We start from the raw sequence: 21,145 nt of genomic DNA on the forward strand, positions 1-21,145 counted from the left end.
AGGCACCACACTCATATGCACACACACACTCACAAACAGACAAACACATACACATAATTCATAATCAAAATTAAGGGGCTGGCAAGATGGCTTAGTGTTTAAGAACACAGGTTGCTCTTCAAGCAGACCCAGGTTCAATAGCCAAGACCTACGGGGTGGCTTACAACCATCTGTAACCCCAGGTCTGGGTGATCAGACGCCCTTTCTAGCCTTTAAGAACAGCAGGCATGCAGATGATACACACACATTTATGGAGGCAAAACCTCCAAACACTTATAAAATTAATTAAAATTTTTGTCTAAAAACAAATGATGCCAAGGTTTAAGGTGTGGGAAGGAACAGCAATGAAGCTAAGCAACATTACTGACGTGGACCTCACAGCGGAAGCGTGAGAGGCGTTTATAAAGACACCGCCGGAGAGAAGCGGGGTGTTTCAGCTGTGCCGAAGCAGGTGTGAGAGTGTGAGCTTCATCTTTCCCTTCAGATCTGTCTTCTTTAGAGAGTCTGGCCTGAGAGCACCGGGAGCTTTTTGTGCCAACCAGTTGTGGCTCCTTTAAGAAATGGAATTCAAAGATATAGCCACCAAAATGATACTCTTCTCGGAAGAGATGCTTCTGGAGAGGAAATCCAAGAATGGCTGTGAGAAGGAGCTCTTACTAAGACGTGTTTAAGAAGAAACTGATTTTTGAAATCTGCTCAAAGGATGGATGTGTCACACACACACACACCCATGCCAGGTGAAAATTGATGGATATAGGTTATATCTAAAGTATTCCAAGTCATATCTTCTTCATTGTGGGAGGTCCCACCATCCCCGCACACCATGTTAAGACAGCCATGGAGCCCTAGATCACTAACAATGAGTTCACAGGCATGCTGACGCAGTGATGTCACAGTGGTGACAGCTGTTGAGACAGACTTCTAGAAGTCTTTATGGTCTTTATTCTCCTATACACTGAGCTGGGGTGCTGAGAAAGCAAGGCCTTCTCTCTCCCCAAGGTTGTACTGAGATGCGACAGTGTTACCCGTGAGACAAAAGACAGACATGCTTCCTTCAGGCTGGAAAATGATTGCTTCCACCCAAGCTCAGAGCTCCTCTCATGTCACAGGACTCAAGGCCTGCTCTGGAACCATCCAAGCCTCAAGAAAACTCCCTCCCACCCCAGGGAACCTGGGCACAAGGAAGGAATGGCATATCTTACTACTCAGGCTGCTCTCTCTACCAAACTAATAAAATCCTGCCTTTCTGACCCAAATGTCTTGCTTCTTGTACTGATGGGTTTTGTGTGTCAACTTGACATAAGCTGGAGTTACCACACAGAAAGGAGCCTCCCTTGAGGAAATGCCCTCCATGAGATCCAGCTTTAAGGCATTTTTCTCAGTTAGTGATCAAGGGTGGTAGGGCCCATTGTGGGTGGTGCCATCCCTGGGCTGGTAGTCTTGGGTTCTATAAGAGGGCAGGCTGAGCAAGCCAGGGGAGGCAAGCCAGTAATGAACATCCCTCCATGGCCTCTACATCAGCTCCTGCTTCCTGACCTGCTTGAGTTCCAGTCCCGACTTCCTTTGGTGATGAACAGCAATGTGGAAATGTAAGCTGAATAAACCCTTTCCTCCCCACTTGCTTCTTGGTCATGATGTTTGTGCAGGAATAGAAACCCTGACTAAGACACTTCTGCCAAGATCCATAAAATACTAGGAGGCAATCTGTGAACTCAGAGGCAGAGAACATAAAAAATCCCAGCTCTGTGGAATCTCAGTGTCGGTTTGATTTGCATTTCCTTGATGACCAAGGGTGCTGAACATTTCTTTAAGTGTTTCTTGGCCATTACAGATTCCTCTGTTGGGAATTCTCTGCTTAGCTCTGTACCCCATTTTTTATTGTGTTTTGTGGTTATTGGTATCTGACTTCTTGAGTTCTTTATATATTTTGGATATTAGCCCTCTCTTAAATGTAGGGTTGATGAAAATCTTTTCCCAGTCTGTAGGTTACTGTTTTGTACTATTGACAGTGTCCTTTGCCTTACAGAAGCGTTTCAGTTTTTTTAATTATTATTACATATTTTCCTCAATTACATTTCCAATGCTGCGCTTCAGTTTTAAGAGGCCCCATTTATTGTTGATCTTAGTGCTTGAGCTAGGGTTTTTGTTGTTGTTGTTGTTGTTGTTTTTTTTCAAGAACTTGTCTCCTACACCAATGTGTTCAAGGCTATTGCCCACTTCCTCTTCTATTAGGTTCAGTGTATGTGGTTTTATGTTGAGGTCTTTGATCCACTTAGACTTGAGTTTTGTGCAGGAAGATGAACATGGATCTATTTCCATTCTGCATGCAGACATCCAGGTGCAGCAGCACCATCTGTTGAAGTTGCTCTCTTTTCCGTCGTATGGTTTGGGCTTCTTTGTCAAAAATCAAGTGTCCATAGGTGTGTGAGTTTATTTCTGGATCTTCGATTCGATTCCATTGATCAGTTTGTCTGTTTCTATATCGATACCATGCAGTTTTATTACTATTGCTCTGTAGTACATCTTAAAGTCAGGGATGGGGATACCTCCCTGTCTTAGAGTTTCCATTGCTATGAAGAGACACCATGACCAAGGCAACTCTTATAAAGGACAATGCTTAATTGGGGCTGGCTTACAGGTTTAGAGGTTCAGTCCATTATCATTAAGGTGGGAACATGACAGCTTTCAGGTAGACACAGTTCTGGAGAAGGAACTGAGAGTTCTACATCTTGATTCAAAAGCAGTCAGGAGAAGATTGGCTTCTAGACAGCTAGGAAAAAGCCCACCTTCACAGTAACACACTTATTCCAACAGGGCCAAATCTCTAACAATGCCACTCCCTATCAGCCAAGCATATTCAAATTACCACATTCTACTCCCTGGTCCCCATAGGCTTCTTCAAATACATGAGTCTGGGGGGGGGGCAGCATACCTAAACATAGTTTAATGCAAAATACATTTAGTCCAACTTCAAAAATCCCCATAGTCTATCATAGTCTCACCAGTGTTTAAAAGTTCAAAGTTCAAATTCTCTTCTGACATTCTCTTAACTGTAATCACCTATACAGTCAAAAAGCAGATCACATACTTTAAACATCACAGGATATATACATTACCACTCCAAAATGTCACAGTGAGGAAATCCTGGAGCAAAGAAAGAGCAAACACCAGCTGGGCAGACTCCAAACTCTACATCTCCATGTCTGATCCCCAACTCCTTTCAGCTTTACTGACTGCAATGCAGTTCTTTCTCTTGGGCTGGTTCCCCTCCTGGTTAGCAGCTTTCCTTGGCAGGCAGCCCATGGCTCTGGTATCTCTACCATCTTTGGGTCTCCAAGGCAAAGTCAACTTTATAACTTCTTATTCCAACGTCTAGGATCCACACATGATCTTCTGGGCTCCTCCAAAGGGCTTGCATCACTTCTCCAGCTCTGCCCTCTTTAGCATTATAGGCTCTGGTTGACTCTACTCCACTGCTGCTGCTGTTCTTGGTGATCCTCCCATGGTACTGGCATCTCCAAAACACTGGGGTCTTCCACTGCATAGGCTTCACCAATAGCCTCTTATAGGCTACCTAATGGCACCAAGCCTCAACTTCTTTGCATGACCCCTTCAGTCCTGGTCTGTCAACTGTAACTGAGGCTGCACCTTCACCAATGGCCTTCCATGGCCTCTCACACTGCCAAGCCTCGGCTGTTCTCCATGACCCCTTCATACCTTCAAAACCAGTACCACCTGGGTGATTCTTAAACATTACAACAGAAATTGGCAGTAGGCAGGTGGGGGGCATTTCTAGGAGATACCAGAGACCTGGGTGGAAGGAGGCCCCAGGGAGTTTATGGGGGTAACTCTAGCTGAGACTCTTAGCAGTGGGAGATATGGTGCCTAAGTGACCACTGCCTGTGACCAGGCAAGACTCCTAGTGGAGGGATGGGGCCAGCAACCCAGAATGTGTTCTGCCTATAAGATGTCCAGGGACAGGAATGGAGGAAAGGCAGAGGGAGTGTCAGCCAATGACTGGCTCACATTGGGACCTATCCCGTGGGCAAGAACCAATTCCTGATGTTATTAATGATACTCTGTTATATTTGCAGAACAGGAGCCTAGCATAACTGTACCCTGAGAGGCTCTACCCAGCAGCCAGATGGAGATGCAGAGACCCACAGCAAAGCATTAGATGGAGTTTGGTGAGTCTTGTGGAAGTGTTGGGAGAAGGACTGGGGGACTGAGAATATTGGGGGCTCCACAGGAAGACCAACGGAGTCAACTAACCTGGACCCTTAGGGTTCCCAGAGACTGAACCACCAACCCAAGAGCTGTGACTAACCCCCAACATACACACATGTAGCTGATATGCAGCTTGGTCTTCATGCAGGTCCCCCAACAACTGGAGTGAAGGCTGTCCCTAAAGCTGTTGCCTGCCTGTGTATCCCATTTCTCTGGCTGGGCCATCTTGTCTGGCCTCAGTGGGGGAGGGTGCACCTAGTCCTACACTGACTGGATGTGCCAGGGTGCATTGGCTCTTGGGGGAGAGCTCCCCCTTCTCAGAGGAGAAGGGGAGAGGGGATGGGAGGAAGAGCTGGGGGGGTGGGGATCTGGAGAAGAGAAGGGGGTGATATTGGGATGTAGAGTGAATAAACAAATTAATGAAAAGAAAAAGAGATACCAGGTCTGCCACCTGTCCCTGCTCAGTTCAAACTCTTCCTGTGAGGAGCTAGGGAGCTGGCTCAGCGGGTTTGGTGTTTCCTGTGCAAGCCTGAGGACCTGCGCTCAGATGCCTGTAACCATGAACAGCCGGGTGCAGCGGTGTGAGCCTGTGACTCAAGCACTGGGGAGAGTATCCCAGGAGTGTGCTGGCCAGCAATTCTAGTGGAGATGCTACACCCCAAGTTCAGTAAGAAAGATTCTAACTCAAAATTAAGGTCTGTCCTCCACACACTTGCATACTAACACACACACACACACACACACACACACACACACGAGCGCTCACTCGCGATATCCACCTGTGGTAGTATTAGAAGGTGTGTCCTTGTTGGAGGAAGTCTGTCACTATGGTGGGTGGACATTGAGACCCTTCTAGCTGCCTGGAAGACAATCTTCTTCTGCTGTCTTTGAATGAAGATGTAGAACTCTCAGCTCCTTCTCCAGCACTCTGTTGCCTAGACACTGCCATGCTTCCTGCCATGATGATAAGGGACTGAAACTCTGAAACTGTAAGCCAGCCCAATGTTGTCCTTTATAAGAGTTGCCATGGTCATGGTGTCTCTCCACAGCAATAAAACAACCCCCGTGTGCATACAAATACATTGCACTTAATGCACATACACGCATGCGCTCACACACATACATAGATACACACACACACACAATTTAAAAGAAAATGAAATCAAGTCTTCCCGTGAGGCCACGGCTGCTGTGCTGAGAATGGAGGTTGTATGTAAGTTTGGGAAAGATGGTTTGTGTGCCTAAGAATGTCCCAGTCTAGATCCTTCTAAACTTACCAGAAAAACTTAACACTTATCAGTTCCTAGAAGCAAATGAAAAACAAACAGAAAACTAAGGTGACCAGAAATTCTCTCTTCAGGAAACTGTGGGTCCTCCTGTTGCAGAAGAGACAGCAAAATGGCCAGGGAAGCATCCTTGGGGCCACCTCCATAGCTGTGCCCCCTGCTGGACAGACATGTTCATCGCATATACAAAATGATACAGTCTCCTGTTACCAGCCCCACACAAAGAGCTAATGTGAGGCAAGGAAATTCTCCGGTCAGCATGAGACAGGCCCCACTTGGCAAACTCCATGAGGGCCAACGTAGGTCCCAGCAGCCACCCAGACCCAAATGGGAACTCCAAAACTTAACCAAAGTGCCTGGGCTTTCACAGACCACCTTGGCAAGAATCCAGAGAGAGACTGTGCTTATCTAAGGTCTAAAGGTACGGCCACTGCAGGAGGAATTACAAGACAGTGACAGGCTGGTTTCAGCCAGGTGCAAATTTGAGCATTTACACTCAAACTTTGTTGCTGATAACTTGCTAACATTAACCTAAGCTTAGCTTAGCATAGGTAGGATTAAAAACTACTTGGGATAAAACAAACAAACAAATATACAAAACAACAACAACAAAACCACTCTGGAACCTACTTAGAAAGATACTCTAAAGGCTGGGGAGATGTTTCAAAAACTATACATGCTTTCTGCCCAAGCTTGAGTTTGGATCCCTAGAACCTAGTGTAAAGCCGTGTATGAGGATGTGTGCTCGTAACTCCATCATTCCTATAGCAACAGCATCATTCCTGGAGACAGCGCAATCTACTAGAGCTCAAGGGCCAGCTGGCCTAGAGCATGCAGCTCGGCAGCACACAAGACCCTGACCGGAAGAACTGAGAAGGTACGGGCTGATGCCCAGGGCTGCCCAGTGACCTCCACATGCATGCCACGGCACACGCACACACACTGAACACACATACACAAAACTCCAACTGAAATGGACGACAAGCAAACAGGCAATGTCTGTGTGAACCAGTTCTCAGAAAGCAGACAATTTTCTGAACTGTCCACCTTGTTCCATGTCAGCTTTGCAGGTTGTTTTGAGTGAACTCTCCAGTAATTTTTAGTATTATTTGGATTCTAGCTTGGGATATTTTTCATTGCCTCTGGAAACCTGAAGAAGTAAAGTGCTGAGCTAATAAATATTTCTAGTCTAGTTCCCACCCCCTAGTCAGAATACACTGATCTCATCTGGGTATCTATTTAATTAACGATCATGTATGGGAATTTTTTTTCTAAGAGAACTGACAGTAGGTGCTGTCCCTGAGGGAGAAGCTAGGATTCTACTCGTCAGGCAGGTGGACGCTAGTGAAACTGACAGGGAGTAGCCTGGACCCATATATTTAGAAACGGACTTTGTCCAGAGAGTAATGGAGGGAAACAGGTTTTGGCAGGGCAAGAGCACAAAAGAGTCTGTTATAAAGGAAAGGTACTAAATTTTTCTATAAGCTGGGGCTGGGGGCACAGGCCTGTAATCTCAGATACTCAGAAGGATAAGGCAGGAAGCTCCCAAGTTCAAGACCTGCCTGGGCTCAGAGACAAGGCAAGGCTACATAGGACAAGTGAGTGAGAGTCTCAAAACAAAAGTCCAGGACCTGGAGGGAACGGCTCAGAGGCATGGCTGTATGAGCAGAGGACCTGGATTCTGCGGCTAGCTCTCATTTCAGGCCACTTACAACCACCTGCGTGTAACTCCAGCTCGCTCGTGCTCTCTCTCTCTCTCTCTCTCTCTCTCTCACACACACACACACACACACACCTGCCACCACCAGATAAATCTGTACACATGATTTAAAATAATAAAAGTAAGTCTTTTAAAAATAAATAATACATAAAAATTAAGATCCCAGGGCGTGGGGTATAGCTTATGGTATAGGGTTTGCCTAGACTCTATGAGGTCCTAGGTTCGATCTTTAACACCACCAAAAGAAAGACCAAAAAAAAAAAAAAAAAAGTGAAGGAGTTCTGCCTGTGGGCTCATTCGAGGAAATGAGGGGGCCACCCTGAGCCTCCTTCCCCACCATTATTTCAGGGTTCCCTTGTACATCCTGGCTTCCTAGACTCCGAGATGTTAGTGTGAGTCTGTGTTTTCCCACTGCATGTCTTAGAAACCGAGTTTCCCTCTGCTAGAAATGCCTCGCTTTGTGGTCAGAAGAGACGGCTCGGGGGTACTTGCTCTAACAGCTGCCTACCTGATTTTGATCACCAGAATCACAGTGGCAAGAGTGAGTCAGCTCCCATAAGCTGCCTCTGACCTCCACACGTGTTCCTGAGAAACGTGTGTCAGGGCATGAATTTTCATGTAGACACGTAAACACATACATACAGACAAAAAAGTAAATAAGAAAGTAATTAAAATAAGTAATTTTTAATAATTAAAATAATTAAAAATTAAACTAAAATCACCCTGATTTTATCAGAAAAAGAACTGGAGACCCCCCAGGGTTGGGTAAAATGTCTATGCTTTCAGCAAAAGCAGCCTTTTTACCTCAGGAAACCCTACTGAGTCTGTGTTAGCTCCATGACAGAGACGTCATGATGCAGACTTGAGTGTAAGTGAATACGTGCACGTGCGTACATGCGTGTGCATATGCACATGTGCATACGTGTGCACGTGCCAGAAGGCGATGTCTGGTAACTTCCTTGATCATCATTTTGAGACAATGTCTCTCATGGAACTTAGAACTTAGAGATCTGACTACACGGGCGGCCCAGTACGCGTAGAGCCTCAGGTCTCTACACACTAGAACTGGGCTAACTAATACAGCTGCCATGTCCGGCTTCTCCATGGCTGCTGGAAATGGACTCCCAGTCCTCATACCTGTACAGTGAGCACTGTGCAGCCAGACCTAAGCCCCAGCCCATTTTCTTCACTTAAGCAATTCCTCACTAAGAAATATTTTAATTTTTCCACAGTACTTTGCCTCAGAGCAGGGAATACTCCTTTGAAATAGGAATAAAGGAAATAGCCATTTGTTGACAAGTATCACATATTGGAAACATGAAATAGGCCACAGCAAGTCAGGGAAAGGTTGTTAACATCAGAAAGATAAAAGCCCCAGAAAAACCTCAAGATAAAAGAAACTGGGAAGAAAGCGCCCATATGAAAGCAGACAATAGCATTCAGAGAATTGTTATGAATTATAAAGTACTTTAAAGACAAAGTACTTAAGGGTAGATGAAGAAGCATCTATGATAATCACCAGCATCTAAACGTGAGCTGCAACCGTCCCTTTGCTCTGCTATAAAGTATGCAATTTTAATTATGTGATTTTCCTGGCTAATTTCTGCTTCAAAAACACTAAGTACTTCTGCTTACGAGGCGGCAAGACAAGAAGTTTTCTCAACCTCTCCTAGGCACGTTGTCATCAAAATTTAAATTACCAGAAACATGCCCTTTAGTTAAATTACAATTAGGCCTGGGATGTAGCTCCTGAGAGCCCACTGTGCGCCAAACACTGCTGGCAGATACTGAACAACAGTTGCGTCTGGAAAGCACTTCTTCCCGCCCGGGGTCCTCACAAGTGACATCTTCAAACAAACCTGTATTTGTTTTCTCAGCAATGACTGTATGTGCTGAACACATCTATTATTATAAATTGTTCCTACTAGGGAAAATCTTTTAAAGGACTTCAAGATATACTCTGTTGTATTTGCATATAGGATACATTTTATATCAGTTATGCATAGGAGTCAATCAACAACAGTAAATATAGACAGATTGTCCAACAAAATACAGCAACAATTGAGGGGGGGATGGAACACTTGTCAGAGATGTCCACAAATAATTAATTCTTTTAGCACATTAAAAATACTCTCTTAATATCACAGCCTCTTTTGAGGGGACACTCATTACTTCCTGACCATCTGTCATTTCCTCCCCAAAAACATAATTAAGGTTTCACCCAATCACACATTAGAAAGGATGCAAATATGAACAGTTAAAGCAGTCTAAAGAAGTTAACATCATCACATTTTGTTTAAAAATTATGAAATTCAGATTAGTCTTTTGGGGTCTAATAAAGCACTTATTTTCTTAATCTTTCCCTGATAAGTCATTAAATTATAAGCTTGAAAAATTAAAAACCACACACACACAAAGAGAACACTTACAGGTAGTAGAGTTTTCCTGCAGGGGCGAGTTCCCTTTTCCGGTAATCTACCCCAGAATCCAGCTGGAGCGTATCACAATATTCCTATAATGCAGACACACACAAAAAAACATCTTTTAAACCAGAAATAGATTTGAGCTAAGGCCCACTTCATGAGATGGAACCATACCCAACACTGCTTGGATGACCAAGTACCAGAGACTAGATAGCCCAGGGACAATACCAAGCAAATACCAAATAAAGTCTTTAAAAAAATAAAATATTAAAAAAAAACAATTAAAATAAGAATGAGAAAATGACCCCCCAATGATATTCTGCTATACTCATAGATCAATGACTTATTCAGTCATCATCAGAGAGGCTTCCTCCTGCAGCAGATGGGAACAAATATAGAGACCCACAGCCAGCTATCACACCCACACACACCCCACACCCACACCCACGGGTGTGGGGAGAGAGACATTAGAACACTCAGCCCTAAATTTGATGTCACGGGTGTGGGGAGAGAGACATTAGAACACTCAGCCCTAAATTTGATGTTTCTATCACATCCCTCCCCTAAGAACTCAGGGAAGAAGAGCTACAAAAGAGGAGGCAGGAAGAGTGTGATAGCTGGGGGTGGGGGTGGGGAGGACAGAGAACACCAGGAGAACAAGGCCCTCTAGATCAACTCAGCAAAGCTCGTGTGAGCTCACAGAGACTGAAGCTGCACACACAAGGCCTGCCTGGGTCTGCACCAGGTCCTCTGTGTATGTACTGTGGTTTCAGTTTAGTGTCTATGGGACTCCTGAGTGTGTGCACAGCAGGTCTCTGATGCTTGTGCCTGCTCTCTTCCTTCGGTTGGTTTGCCTTGTCCAACTTCGATGTGATGATTTTACCTTATTATACTTTATTTTGTTGTGTTTTGTTGTTTAAAACGTAAAATTTCTAAAAATGTTTTAGAAAAAAATTAGAAAAATGAAAAGTGAAAAACAAACAAAAAATTCCTAAGGAATGTGTATGTATGTGTATATGTGTGTGTATGTGTGTGACTGTATGTGTGTACATGTGTGTATATGTATGTGTGTTTATGTGTGTGTGTGTGTGTGTGTGTGTGTATATATAAGTGTGAGTATGTGTGTATATATGTGTATGTGCATGTGTGTGGTTCCTGAGATATTTCAATGAAATAATATAATGAACTGAGAAAACAATTTAACTCATGTAAGATTCATAAAGTTGAAGTTGCAATATTAAATATTCCCAAGTCCAGCTTGTCCATGCAAAGGATGGTGTGACATGGTTCCTGCCCCTGGAACACAGCCAGCAGGGTGTAGGCCTCCACAAGTGTCGATGGTTGCTCTAGGCATAAGGTTTGTATAAATACACACACACACACACACACACACACATATATATATATACACACATATATATATTACTTCATGTTCTCTTCAGGAAATATTCTCCCTGTCAAGGCTAATGACTCCATGATAGTTAGAAGCAGCAGGAGTCCAGAAGGCAAGATTGTGTCTATGCCTCAGCAAAATGGTAAATTCTGAGACCTTCAAGACAGCCTAAAGGCTGTGAGAAAGAACTCTAAAAAACATGAGTTCAAAATATATAATTTCTCAGCTGCAAAATATAAAGATACAATGTGAATTGTATGAGGGGCTTCACAAACCTGAAACAAAGGTACCTGCATTATGAGCCAGCTTGTCAGGAAGATGCGGGAAGCAGATTCCTGAGTTCAAGGTCAGCCTTGGAACAGAGCTAGTTTGTACCCGTGTGGTAGAAATGGTGATCTCAGGATGGGATCCCACCCAGCTAGCTCACTGTCTCTGCTTACAAAGGCAGGTAGATCTCTGAACTCACTTGCAATGTTAAAGAAGAATGTGTTTACCATCTCTAAGAATCAAGGGGCTGGGGTCATGAGATGCTAATTCATAGAATAATCAAAAGGGAGTGGAGTAATGACTGAAATAATATGCAAATAAAAGACTGATCTGCAAGAGATGAGCTATCCAGAAAGTTATTAGAATTGCAAGAGAGAGCAGTCTGCAAACCTGTCTCCAGCAGAAGACAGGCCATCATCTTGTACTGCACAACTTTACCTCAAGTCACTTCTTTTGATACTGGCAAACACCCCCTTCTCTCAGGAACCCCTCTCCAAGCCAAGGCTGTTCCCTGGCAGGTAATACCTCCTTCCTAAAATATACACAATGCCAATAAAATAATAACTGAAAAGTAAGTTTTGTATTATGTTTTTCTGAAGCTTTGCCAAAACTGGGCTGTCAGTAAGTTTCTCTAAGTACCTACATTTGAAGTTTGGCTGTATTTGTAGAATAGCCAATTTCTATTACTCTGGAAAAAGAAGGTGGAAGCTACCAGAAAGAATATTTCAGCACAGAAGTGGAAGAAAAGCAGACTGGGAGACAGCTGTGCAGACATTTAAAATCAAATGGCCACACTGCAGTGATACTTTCTGCAGACCCACCTTCATCCTGAATATTCACCAGTCCTCCCCTCTTCCCTCCTCCCACCCACCAAGTCTTCCGTGTCCTTTCCTGTTCCAGAGCCTCCTTTAACCCGAATCATCCTGCATCATTAATCCTTTCTTCAACCAAATAATCTTTTCTTCCATCCTCTCTCGGCTGGCTATGTACATGTAAATAAAACGTGTGTGTGTGTGTGTGTGTGCACGCGCGCGCGCACACACACACCACTCCAAATATCTTATTGCAAAAACTCGTGAACTTTGCAGCACCTACCTGGATTAATTAGGGTTTTGATGGAGGGAACATGTTTATAAATATACATATACATACATATACACACATGTTCACTGAGCAGCAGAGTAATCCAGGGTGTTTAGGACACGTTAAGAAATATTTTTAGGATGTCCTTTTAGTTTGTATTAAAAACAAAAACTGAATTTTTAAAAACTTGATGAGGAATAGTATCTTTAGGACTTTATTATTTGTTTATTAGTAAAAACTGCATTTTTCAAATCTCTTAGGCCAAGATACTGAGAACAGACAGTACTTCCAAAATACTTATCCTAACATGTTCTTACAATGTGCTGCTGATATGTCAACCAATAAGGAACAGGACCTGTGATCTGTGCCTCAAATCTTTTACTTGAGAAAGGTGGGAATGCTGGGCATGGCGGGGCCATCAGCCCAGGCTCAGGAGGCTGGGGCAAGAGGACTGTTGAGCATTTAAGAAGGACCTGGCTATAGTGCCACGGCAGGCAATGCTGCATATACAGACCCTGCAAACAAACTCCAAAACACTGATGGCTTAGGGAGAGCCTAATTCAAAATACAAAATATAAATGAGGCCAAGGGACTGTTCTGTGATGCAATGCTTGTCTAGATGCAGGGAGCCATCGGCTTAGTCTCTAGTACCAGAGGGGGAAAGGGAGAAAAAACTGGAAATAATGATAGTGCCCAACACCTGACATGACACCCACAGCACCTTCTTAGCTAGTAGTTGGAATATTTCCTCAGGTACTCTGAAGTGCCAGCTAAGTGTCCAACTGCCCAGAGGCCACCATGACACAAGAAAAGCTAAGCTCTCCGTGAAAAAATCCTGACAAGGATCTTCAATATCATGAAGACAATATGTTGACCAGTTCCCAGCTATTCCCACCACAGCCGTCTGCCATGGTGCGGAGGAAGTTGGACGAGCAGTTGAGCGCACAAGAACTAAAGGAAATAACTGTTTTTAAGCCTGCACATATTACAGGCGTCGGCTGTCCACCAATGAATCATACAGTCTGGGCATACCTGGGAGGTAGCATCCTTCTTCCTCCCAAGGTGTATTGCTGTATAGAGGCACAGGACTCCTTCTCAATGGCCCAGGGCAGAAGACCACCCATGGGGGCCACAAGAACCCGTCCCCAGGATGACCAGTGAGCCAGGGGTTGAGGGGTTTCTTCGTGACAGAGGCCTATTCAGGACATATCAGAATAGTCTAGGTAATCTCTTGACAGAGATCCAGAAAACTAGACTAGAGGGTAGGTACATGGGCAGTGTTAGGATTATACAGCTGCCATTGTAAATCTATTTTGCATAAAATAAGCTCCATGCAGCTGAACCTCTGACGGAATCAGACAGCTGAGCCTTGGCAGCACATGTTCCAAGAATGGCCCTGAACCTAACAAAATCGTGGCTTCTTAACTGCCTTCATGGTCACCCGGGGCTTATCATTTAAATCCATTCCACGCCTCACTCCCAGGACTGCCTGTAACCCATCACAGCCGAAAGGAGTGCAGCACTGCGCAAGCGCAAGCGCAGCATAGCGCAAGCGCACCATCCCATTCTCTCCTTGCTTCATAGGACCTGTTAAAAGCAAAAACAAAAGCCATGCTCATCTATCACTCCCCACCTCCATCTCTCTTCTCTTCTACTTTGAATACTGTGGGAAACCCAAGGAAAGAAATTTATCCTTTCCTTTGCCCCTCCTGTGATAGTGAGGGCTCAGCCACCAGCATGTTCTCTGAGGAAACCATCCTGGACTGTGGGCAAGGGCAGCCATTCATCTGTTCCCTCTGCTGCAGACAGCATACCACAGGGAACCTGTTCGTTCTGGGCCATGTATTTGCCAGGTTCTGTATCTCTTCTCCAGTACAATTTATCCTATATGACTCACTATTCCTAATTTAGCCATAATTTCTTCTCCTTTTCTCTCTCTCTCTCTTTCTTTCCTTATTATTTTTTTTCCGGTATTAAAAATAAGGCTAATGGAAGTTGTACAAGCTTCAGTTTCTTTCTGGGTAGCTAACTTCTCAAACGTGAGTGATTAAGCTGCAGCAAATGATTGCATTTGTACTTTCTGTAATCACCACCAAGGAACACCTAATCAGCAGCTAAGATCTGTAACCAAAACCCCGGGATGTGAGCTCTTAATTGTCTGCAAGAGATTAACTCCCAGTTTATATTTTTAGAGGAAAAATAAACGTCAAATCTACAGATTGTTTGCATTTATGCTAGCCTAGATCCTTCAAAGCACTTTGCAGCCGGGTGTAAGAGACTCGAAGCTACACTGTCCCCGAGTTGAGGATGAACCTCAAGGATCTAGCCTGTAGGACATCCCCTAATTTCCCGGTACCCTTTCAAGCCCTGAGACCTCTTAACTGCACAGCAATGGTTTTCATGCATAAGCACTATACCAATCAGCCTCCAAGTGAAATTTATTTTCAAATAGTTTGTGTATTTATGTACAAAGGACAAATACAATTAAATAATCTGAAAGTGCAATTAGGAAGACCTGGGTAGAACAGGAAGGAGAGTGCGGATGGCAGTGAGTCAAGGGCTTCTAACTTTGGAAAGAAAAATATCTGAATAAAGTCACTGTACCTCGGCCACTGGCACTATCCTCCGACCGTCTGTCATCGTTACAGCAGCTCGGAATAAGCCCTTAGGGACCAGGGCTGTCACACTGTGTGGCTTTCTATAGCTTCTACTTGGCTCCCAGTCTGATGCTGGGGCCCGAGCTCAGAGGAGCAGCACTTGCCCAACGTGTACGTGCCAGGCACTGGGCACTTCCTCAGGGCTAGAAAGGCAAAAGCCAGGCGTGCTTCCCCAGTGTGAACAAAGGAACAACACAGTGGAGAAACCCTTTCGAAACCACAGCATATTAACCTCTAAGGAAAGCCTGAGAAGGTGTGCCTATGCTTCACACACCTTACTTAAAACCTGAAAGCTTACTCTAAAATGAAAGAAAATATAAAAGTGGGGAAGTAGCAGCACAAGGTGAGTATTTATTTGATTGATTGATTGATTGATTGATTGATTTAATGTGCTTTGGTGTTTTGCCTGCACATATGTCTGTGTGAAGGAGTCGACTCCTCAAGTTACAGTAGCGAGCTGCCAAGAGGGTGCTGGGAATTGAACTTAGGTCCCCTGGAGGAGAAACCACTGCTCTTTTCTGGTGTTTTTCAAGACAAGTTTTCTCTGTGTAGCCCTAGTTGTCCTAGAACTCACTCTGTAGACCAGGCTGGCCTTGAACTCACAGAGGTCTGCCTGCCTCTGCCTCTCCAATACTGGGATTAAAGGCGTGTGCCACGTGTGCGCAGTCAGCACCCTTAATGACGGAGCATCTCTCCAGCCCCTAAGATGAGGTTTAATGTTATCTAGGTGACTATGTTAAATAGAAAGTTGAGGGGTGAAACCATGAGCTTTTGATTGGTTTTACCTATTAGTAAGTAACAAATACAAAGAAAAATGACTGCCCTGTTTCAGAAAATAAAATATTGTAATACCTCTTACTGCTTAATTCTTCTCAGAATGTTATCTTTCTGAACAAAATATGTGATCCATTCCACTCTTATTATTAAGCATGCACACAAACACAAGCATGTGCACACCTCAACCCCTACTTAGGAGCATAAAGTAAAAATAAGCCAGGCATAATGATGCATGCCTTTAATATCAGCACTCAAGAGGCAGAGACAGGCAGATATCTCTGAGCTTCAGACCAGCCTCGTGTACTTAGTAAGTTCAAGGCCAGCCTGGGTTACTTAGTGAGATTTTTGTGTCCAGAAAAATACATTTAAAAAATTTAAGTAAGTCTAGTCTCTTTTAAAAAAAGTCTGCTAATAACTTACATGCCTTAAGTTTTTCCTAGATATAAAGAAATAAATAATTGGGGGGGGGCTAGAGAGATACCTCAGAGATATTGGCTGCTCTTCCAGTGGATTACATCCTCACCCAGAATCCACATGAGGGCGCACAACTGTCTAACTCCAATTCTAGGAGATATGAAGCTCTGTCCTGGCCTTTGAGGGTCCCAGGCGCGCACACACACACACACACACACACACACACACACACACACACACACCATGAATGCAATGAGAATGGCAGATGAGAGGTAGGGATGGAGCTCACTTGGAACAGTGCTTGCCTAGCATGCATGTAGGAAGCTCTGGGTTCTGTCCCCAGCACAACATAAAACCAGACGTGGTGTCACATGCCTATAATTCCAGTGGTCACTCCGCAGAGGCGGGAGAGCTCAAAGAGTAAAGCCAGACTCAGCCACACAGTGAGTCTGAGACCTTGCTGCCAAACACATGTGAAACATGGCTGTATATATTACTCTGAACTCAATTCATTTGGATATCTTAAAACTTTTATAAGAAAAAAATAAAGTTAGGTATAAACACAGGAAAGGTTTTTAAATACTACACTACCTTTTAGGCTAAGAACAGAATCCCATGAGCCGGTGGCAAGTACCATGGAGAAACTGAGCCACAACTAGACAGGCGAGGAGTGGACATGTCTTCATCTTTCTGAGCCAGCTTTACACTCCAACAGCTTAAGAGTGTATGTGTGTGTGTGTCCTCATGCATGTGTGTGTGTGCAGGTGTATATGTGTGCACGTGTGTACATGTGTGTAGTGTATGTGTGTATATAAAACTGGGGTACAATTGGGTGTCTCTTGTATGACTCTCCAGATAACCCCATTGAAACAGAGTCTCTCCCTAAACCCAGAGCTCACTGGTGTTCAGGTACTATGCCCTGCAGATCATCCTGTCTCCATCTCCGACACTGCTAGGGTTACAAGCACCTAGACTTTTATGCGAGAACTAAGGATCTAAACTCAGGTCCCACTTGTAGAGCAAGCACTCCTACCTACCTGAGCCATTTCTCCAGCAACAATGATTAAAAACTTGAGTACATAGCTTCTGCATTGTTTAGCTTTTGTCTTTAAGATGTCATACAAACACTCACTTGGAACAAAGCATCACTACAAGGCCTGCAGTCCAGTATCACCTTCCCCCTCCCCACAGGCAGGCACCAGAACCCTGACTCAGCACCACCGAGTCTGGCTTGCTTTCACAGCTTTATGGAGCAGAACCATACAGAGTGCCTCCTTTATGTTGGTGAGATCCCTGCTCCAGGCATCGTAGGTCACTAATTTATCTGCTGTTCTATCATGTTTTTCTTTGTGAGTTTGCCAGAACAGTCATACTTCTGTGGCTCTATTTATTTGTTTGTTTATTTGTTGGTTTAGTTTTTGGTTTCTTAAGCCAGGTTCTCTTGTAGCCCAGGCTGACCTCTAAGTCACCATACAATGAAGATGATCATGAAGGCCCTGATCCTCCTGCTTCCACCTCCAGAGGCTGGGATTACAGCATGTACCGCAGAGCACAGCGTGTTCCACTGTTCGTGACAGCTGAGGCTTCCAGTTATTTCGCTTTATTTATACAGCAACAAACATTCTTGCATGTGATTTCTGCTGTGGTATGTCCATGTTCATGTTAGACAGTCCCACAACCGGAACCGTTTGACTACACAGTAAGAATATGCCTAGCTTCAGTGGACATTAGCAGCTTTTTAAGATGGCTGTACCCATCCACACTCACAACAATGGCATGTGAACATCCCTGTTCATCTGCTGCTGCTGTGGTTACAGTTAAAACTGTCTGTACATTTCAGAATCTCACTATGTAGCCGGGGATAGCCCAGAACTCATTACTTAGCCCACATTGGCTCAAACTGGTGATCCACCTGTCTCAGCTTCCTAAATGCTGAGATTACAGGCATGTACCACCACTGGCTTATAACTGGTGTGCATGTTTGTGTGTGTGTGTGTGTGTGTGTACATGTATATGCATGTATGGTACACATGATGCATGCGTGTGAGTGACAAGGCCTGAAGTTTATGTTTGTGTCTTCCTTGCTCACTCTCCACTTTATTTTCTGAGGCCCTCTTACTGAGCCTGGAGACTGCAAGTCTGTACCAGTGTCCCTAGCCAGCCTGCTCCAGGGACCTGACTCTGCTTCCCAAGGGCTGGGGTCACTGGCAGCCATCACACCTATATGGCTCTTGAAGGCTTTTGGGGACAAACTCAGGCCATCACATTTGTGCAGCTAGCACTTTATCTACTGAGCTAACTCCACAACCCCTCACAGCTGAATTTTAAATATGGAGACTGCTTCCTTGAAATCTTCTTGTAATTCATAAATATGCCATGCTGCTTTATTTCACAAAACGTGCACTCCCAGTTCAACAAGTACCCGCCAACTTCAATACTTATTTTGGATCTGCCTAACAACCACAAAGGAGCTGTGACTGCAAGCTGCTTCCCAGGGGACTGGGCAGCTAATGATGGGTGAGAGCTTTCTCTTAGACAGTCTGAGAGATTCAGGTATTTGCCTCAAGTTACCCACCATTTTCCTTTCCTCCCAACCACTGGCAAATTTGGTAAGCTGGTTTCCACTGCCAATTACTTAGTCATGTTCTCTCTCTCTCTTATCTCTCTCTCTCTCTCTGTCTCTCTCTCTCTCTCTCTCTCTCCTTTATTTTGCAATGATGGGAACTGACTTCTCAATAAGCTGTTTCAGAATGTCTCCTCCTTTCTAAAATTAGCACACACCTCTCAGTACTAACTCTGAATGGCCCAAATTCCCTGAAACAAAAGACACAGACTAGCCGATTGGATTTAAAAACCAGGATCTGTCTATTTTCCGCCTCTAAACAACATAACTCACTGAAGGCAGACACCACCTTTAGAGTAAAAGGACGGGGCATGGCATCCAAGTAGATGGAGTGGGGATGCAAGCGGGCATTGCCACACTAATGCCTGGGAAGAGACGCGAGCCAAAACTAGTACGAAGAGAGTCTTTAAAGGTCACCTGATTATGATTGAGGAGCAACCCCTCAAGAAGACATTACAACTCTACCCATGCACACACCAAACACTGGTGGGTCTAAAAGATACTAAGTCACAGAATAACTCCACAGTGGTGGGTGGCTTCTGTACTCTATTATCATTAACATATGGGTCATTCAATCAATCAATCAATAAATAAATAAATAAATGGAGACATTACAGTTAAAATGACATCATAGGTTAAAGGACATCTGTATAGTATTCTGTCCAAACACTGCAAATTACAGCTTTTCTTAGGAGCCCATGGAACTTTCTCTAAGTTAGATCATATATTAGAACACAATGCATGTCTCAATACAAGAATACAAGAAGACTGAAATAACTTCTTAGAGCTGTGAGATGGGGTCATAGATCACATCTGATATGGAAGTTGAGAGGGGGAGACTGTGGAGTGGGGGTGTAAGTGAGGAGGGAGGCAAGAGATGGGGCAAGGAGAGCACACCAGGAGGCCAAGCAAAACTAATGATACATGAATAAGCATAATGAATTCCATAAGGAAATCATACATTCAGTAACATTAAAAAATGCAAATAGTTTGAATGCAGGTAGCCTGTGTGTAGAAAACACTGCTGCGAGAAGCCACAGGCGGCTAAAAGTCCCAGGACCAGAGAAAGGTGTGAGTGAATATCGCCATTGCTGTTGGTTGGCTACCAGCACTAGATGGCAAGACCTTATTGCTGAAGAAACAACACACTTGGGTTGTAAGACATAGAGAAGTCAAGCTGGGACAGACCCTGAAGAGTTCCTCCCTGCTGGCTTACCCTCACAGTGCAGGGAGAGGCTGTGCAGGCTGCTGGGACAGGATTATCATCAACAATGGACCCTGCTTGCAACACCACCAGCCAGCTAGGCAAGATGTTCTACAATAGTGGCGCCATGATCTGGAGGTGATGGACTTTATGGTTAGATTCCAGTCCTGCTCCACATGTGGGAACTCACATCTGGTCCTGTAAACCCAGTCAAAAGGCCATGGCTAGGGACCATCGGAGCCTAACAGACGTGATGTGCTGTTCAGATTGCCTTCTATCCAACTACGTTTACGCTTGCAGATTACCGATGCTATGGGTTTCAGTCAAGCTTCTTTTTGCAGAGGGTGGTGGTAACTGTACCATGTTAAGTACTCAGAATACGTGACTGTTGTCGAATGCTCATCTACAAGTAGGGCATCTATATCACCTCCTACCGGGACCAGGGACCATCACCAAAGGTGCAGAATGAATGCAAGGGGGAAGGAGATGAGGGACATGTCTATGAATGTCTGTAAAAGCTCTATACAGGACTGGGCTCACCAACATTGTGTTATAGGCGGGGAGGAGCTCTGGAGAGCCCACCCCTCTCTGAGGGTTTATACACAGTTCATGGTGGTAGGGTAAAGGGGATGGGGATATGAGGAGGAGAAACGACATTTACTTCAGTGGTGTAGCCAGTGGGAAGGTGGCCATGCTTCTTTGCATAGCTCCTAAGTTTCATGTAAGCAATCCTAGTGAAATCCAGAGAGATAGCAAAACAATATTAAAAATTAAAAATCGGGGACATGAAAGCAGAAGAGGACTTGCTGGAAGGAGGGAGGGGAGTGAACAAGAGCTGGGGGGAGAGGAAGTGCGAGATATGATCAAAACACAGTACATGCACGTGCAATAATGCCTTGATGAAACCAGTTATAAATAATCAATATGTATTAATTCGGAGGGGGAGTAAGGATATGGCAGGGGAGCCCAGGGCCAGCACTGAGCAAAGCCAGTCCGAGAGAAGAGCCACATGTGTTAAAGATGTCAGGACCTTAGAGATGGAGCTGCTGCCATAGCTGGTTTTATCTCTGA

The 21,145-nt window shown here is 44.4% G+C and overlaps 1 protein-coding gene across 6 annotated transcripts in view; it reads right to left on the reverse strand.

Annotated features, from left to right (window-relative positions):
- Positions 1-21,145, reverse strand: part of Afg1l (AFG1 like ATPase) — a 165,985-nt gene that overhangs the window by 37,922 nt on the left and 106,918 nt on the right. For all 6 annotated transcript variants that reach the window (XM_030245011.1, XM_006512698.1, XM_017313883.2 and 3 more), the window contains one exon: positions 9,663-9,745. In XM_030245011.1, the coding sequence (XP_030100871.1) occupies positions 9,663-9,745 (83 nt within the window). The remainder of the gene's footprint in view (positions 1-9,662; positions 9,746-21,145) is intronic.

Source organism: Mus musculus, chromosome 10, assembly GCF_000001635.26.
Source record: "Mus musculus strain C57BL/6J chromosome 10, GRCm38.p6 C57BL/6J".
In the NCBI taxonomy this organism is placed as follows: domain Eukaryota; kingdom Metazoa; phylum Chordata; class Mammalia; order Rodentia; family Muridae; genus Mus; species Mus musculus.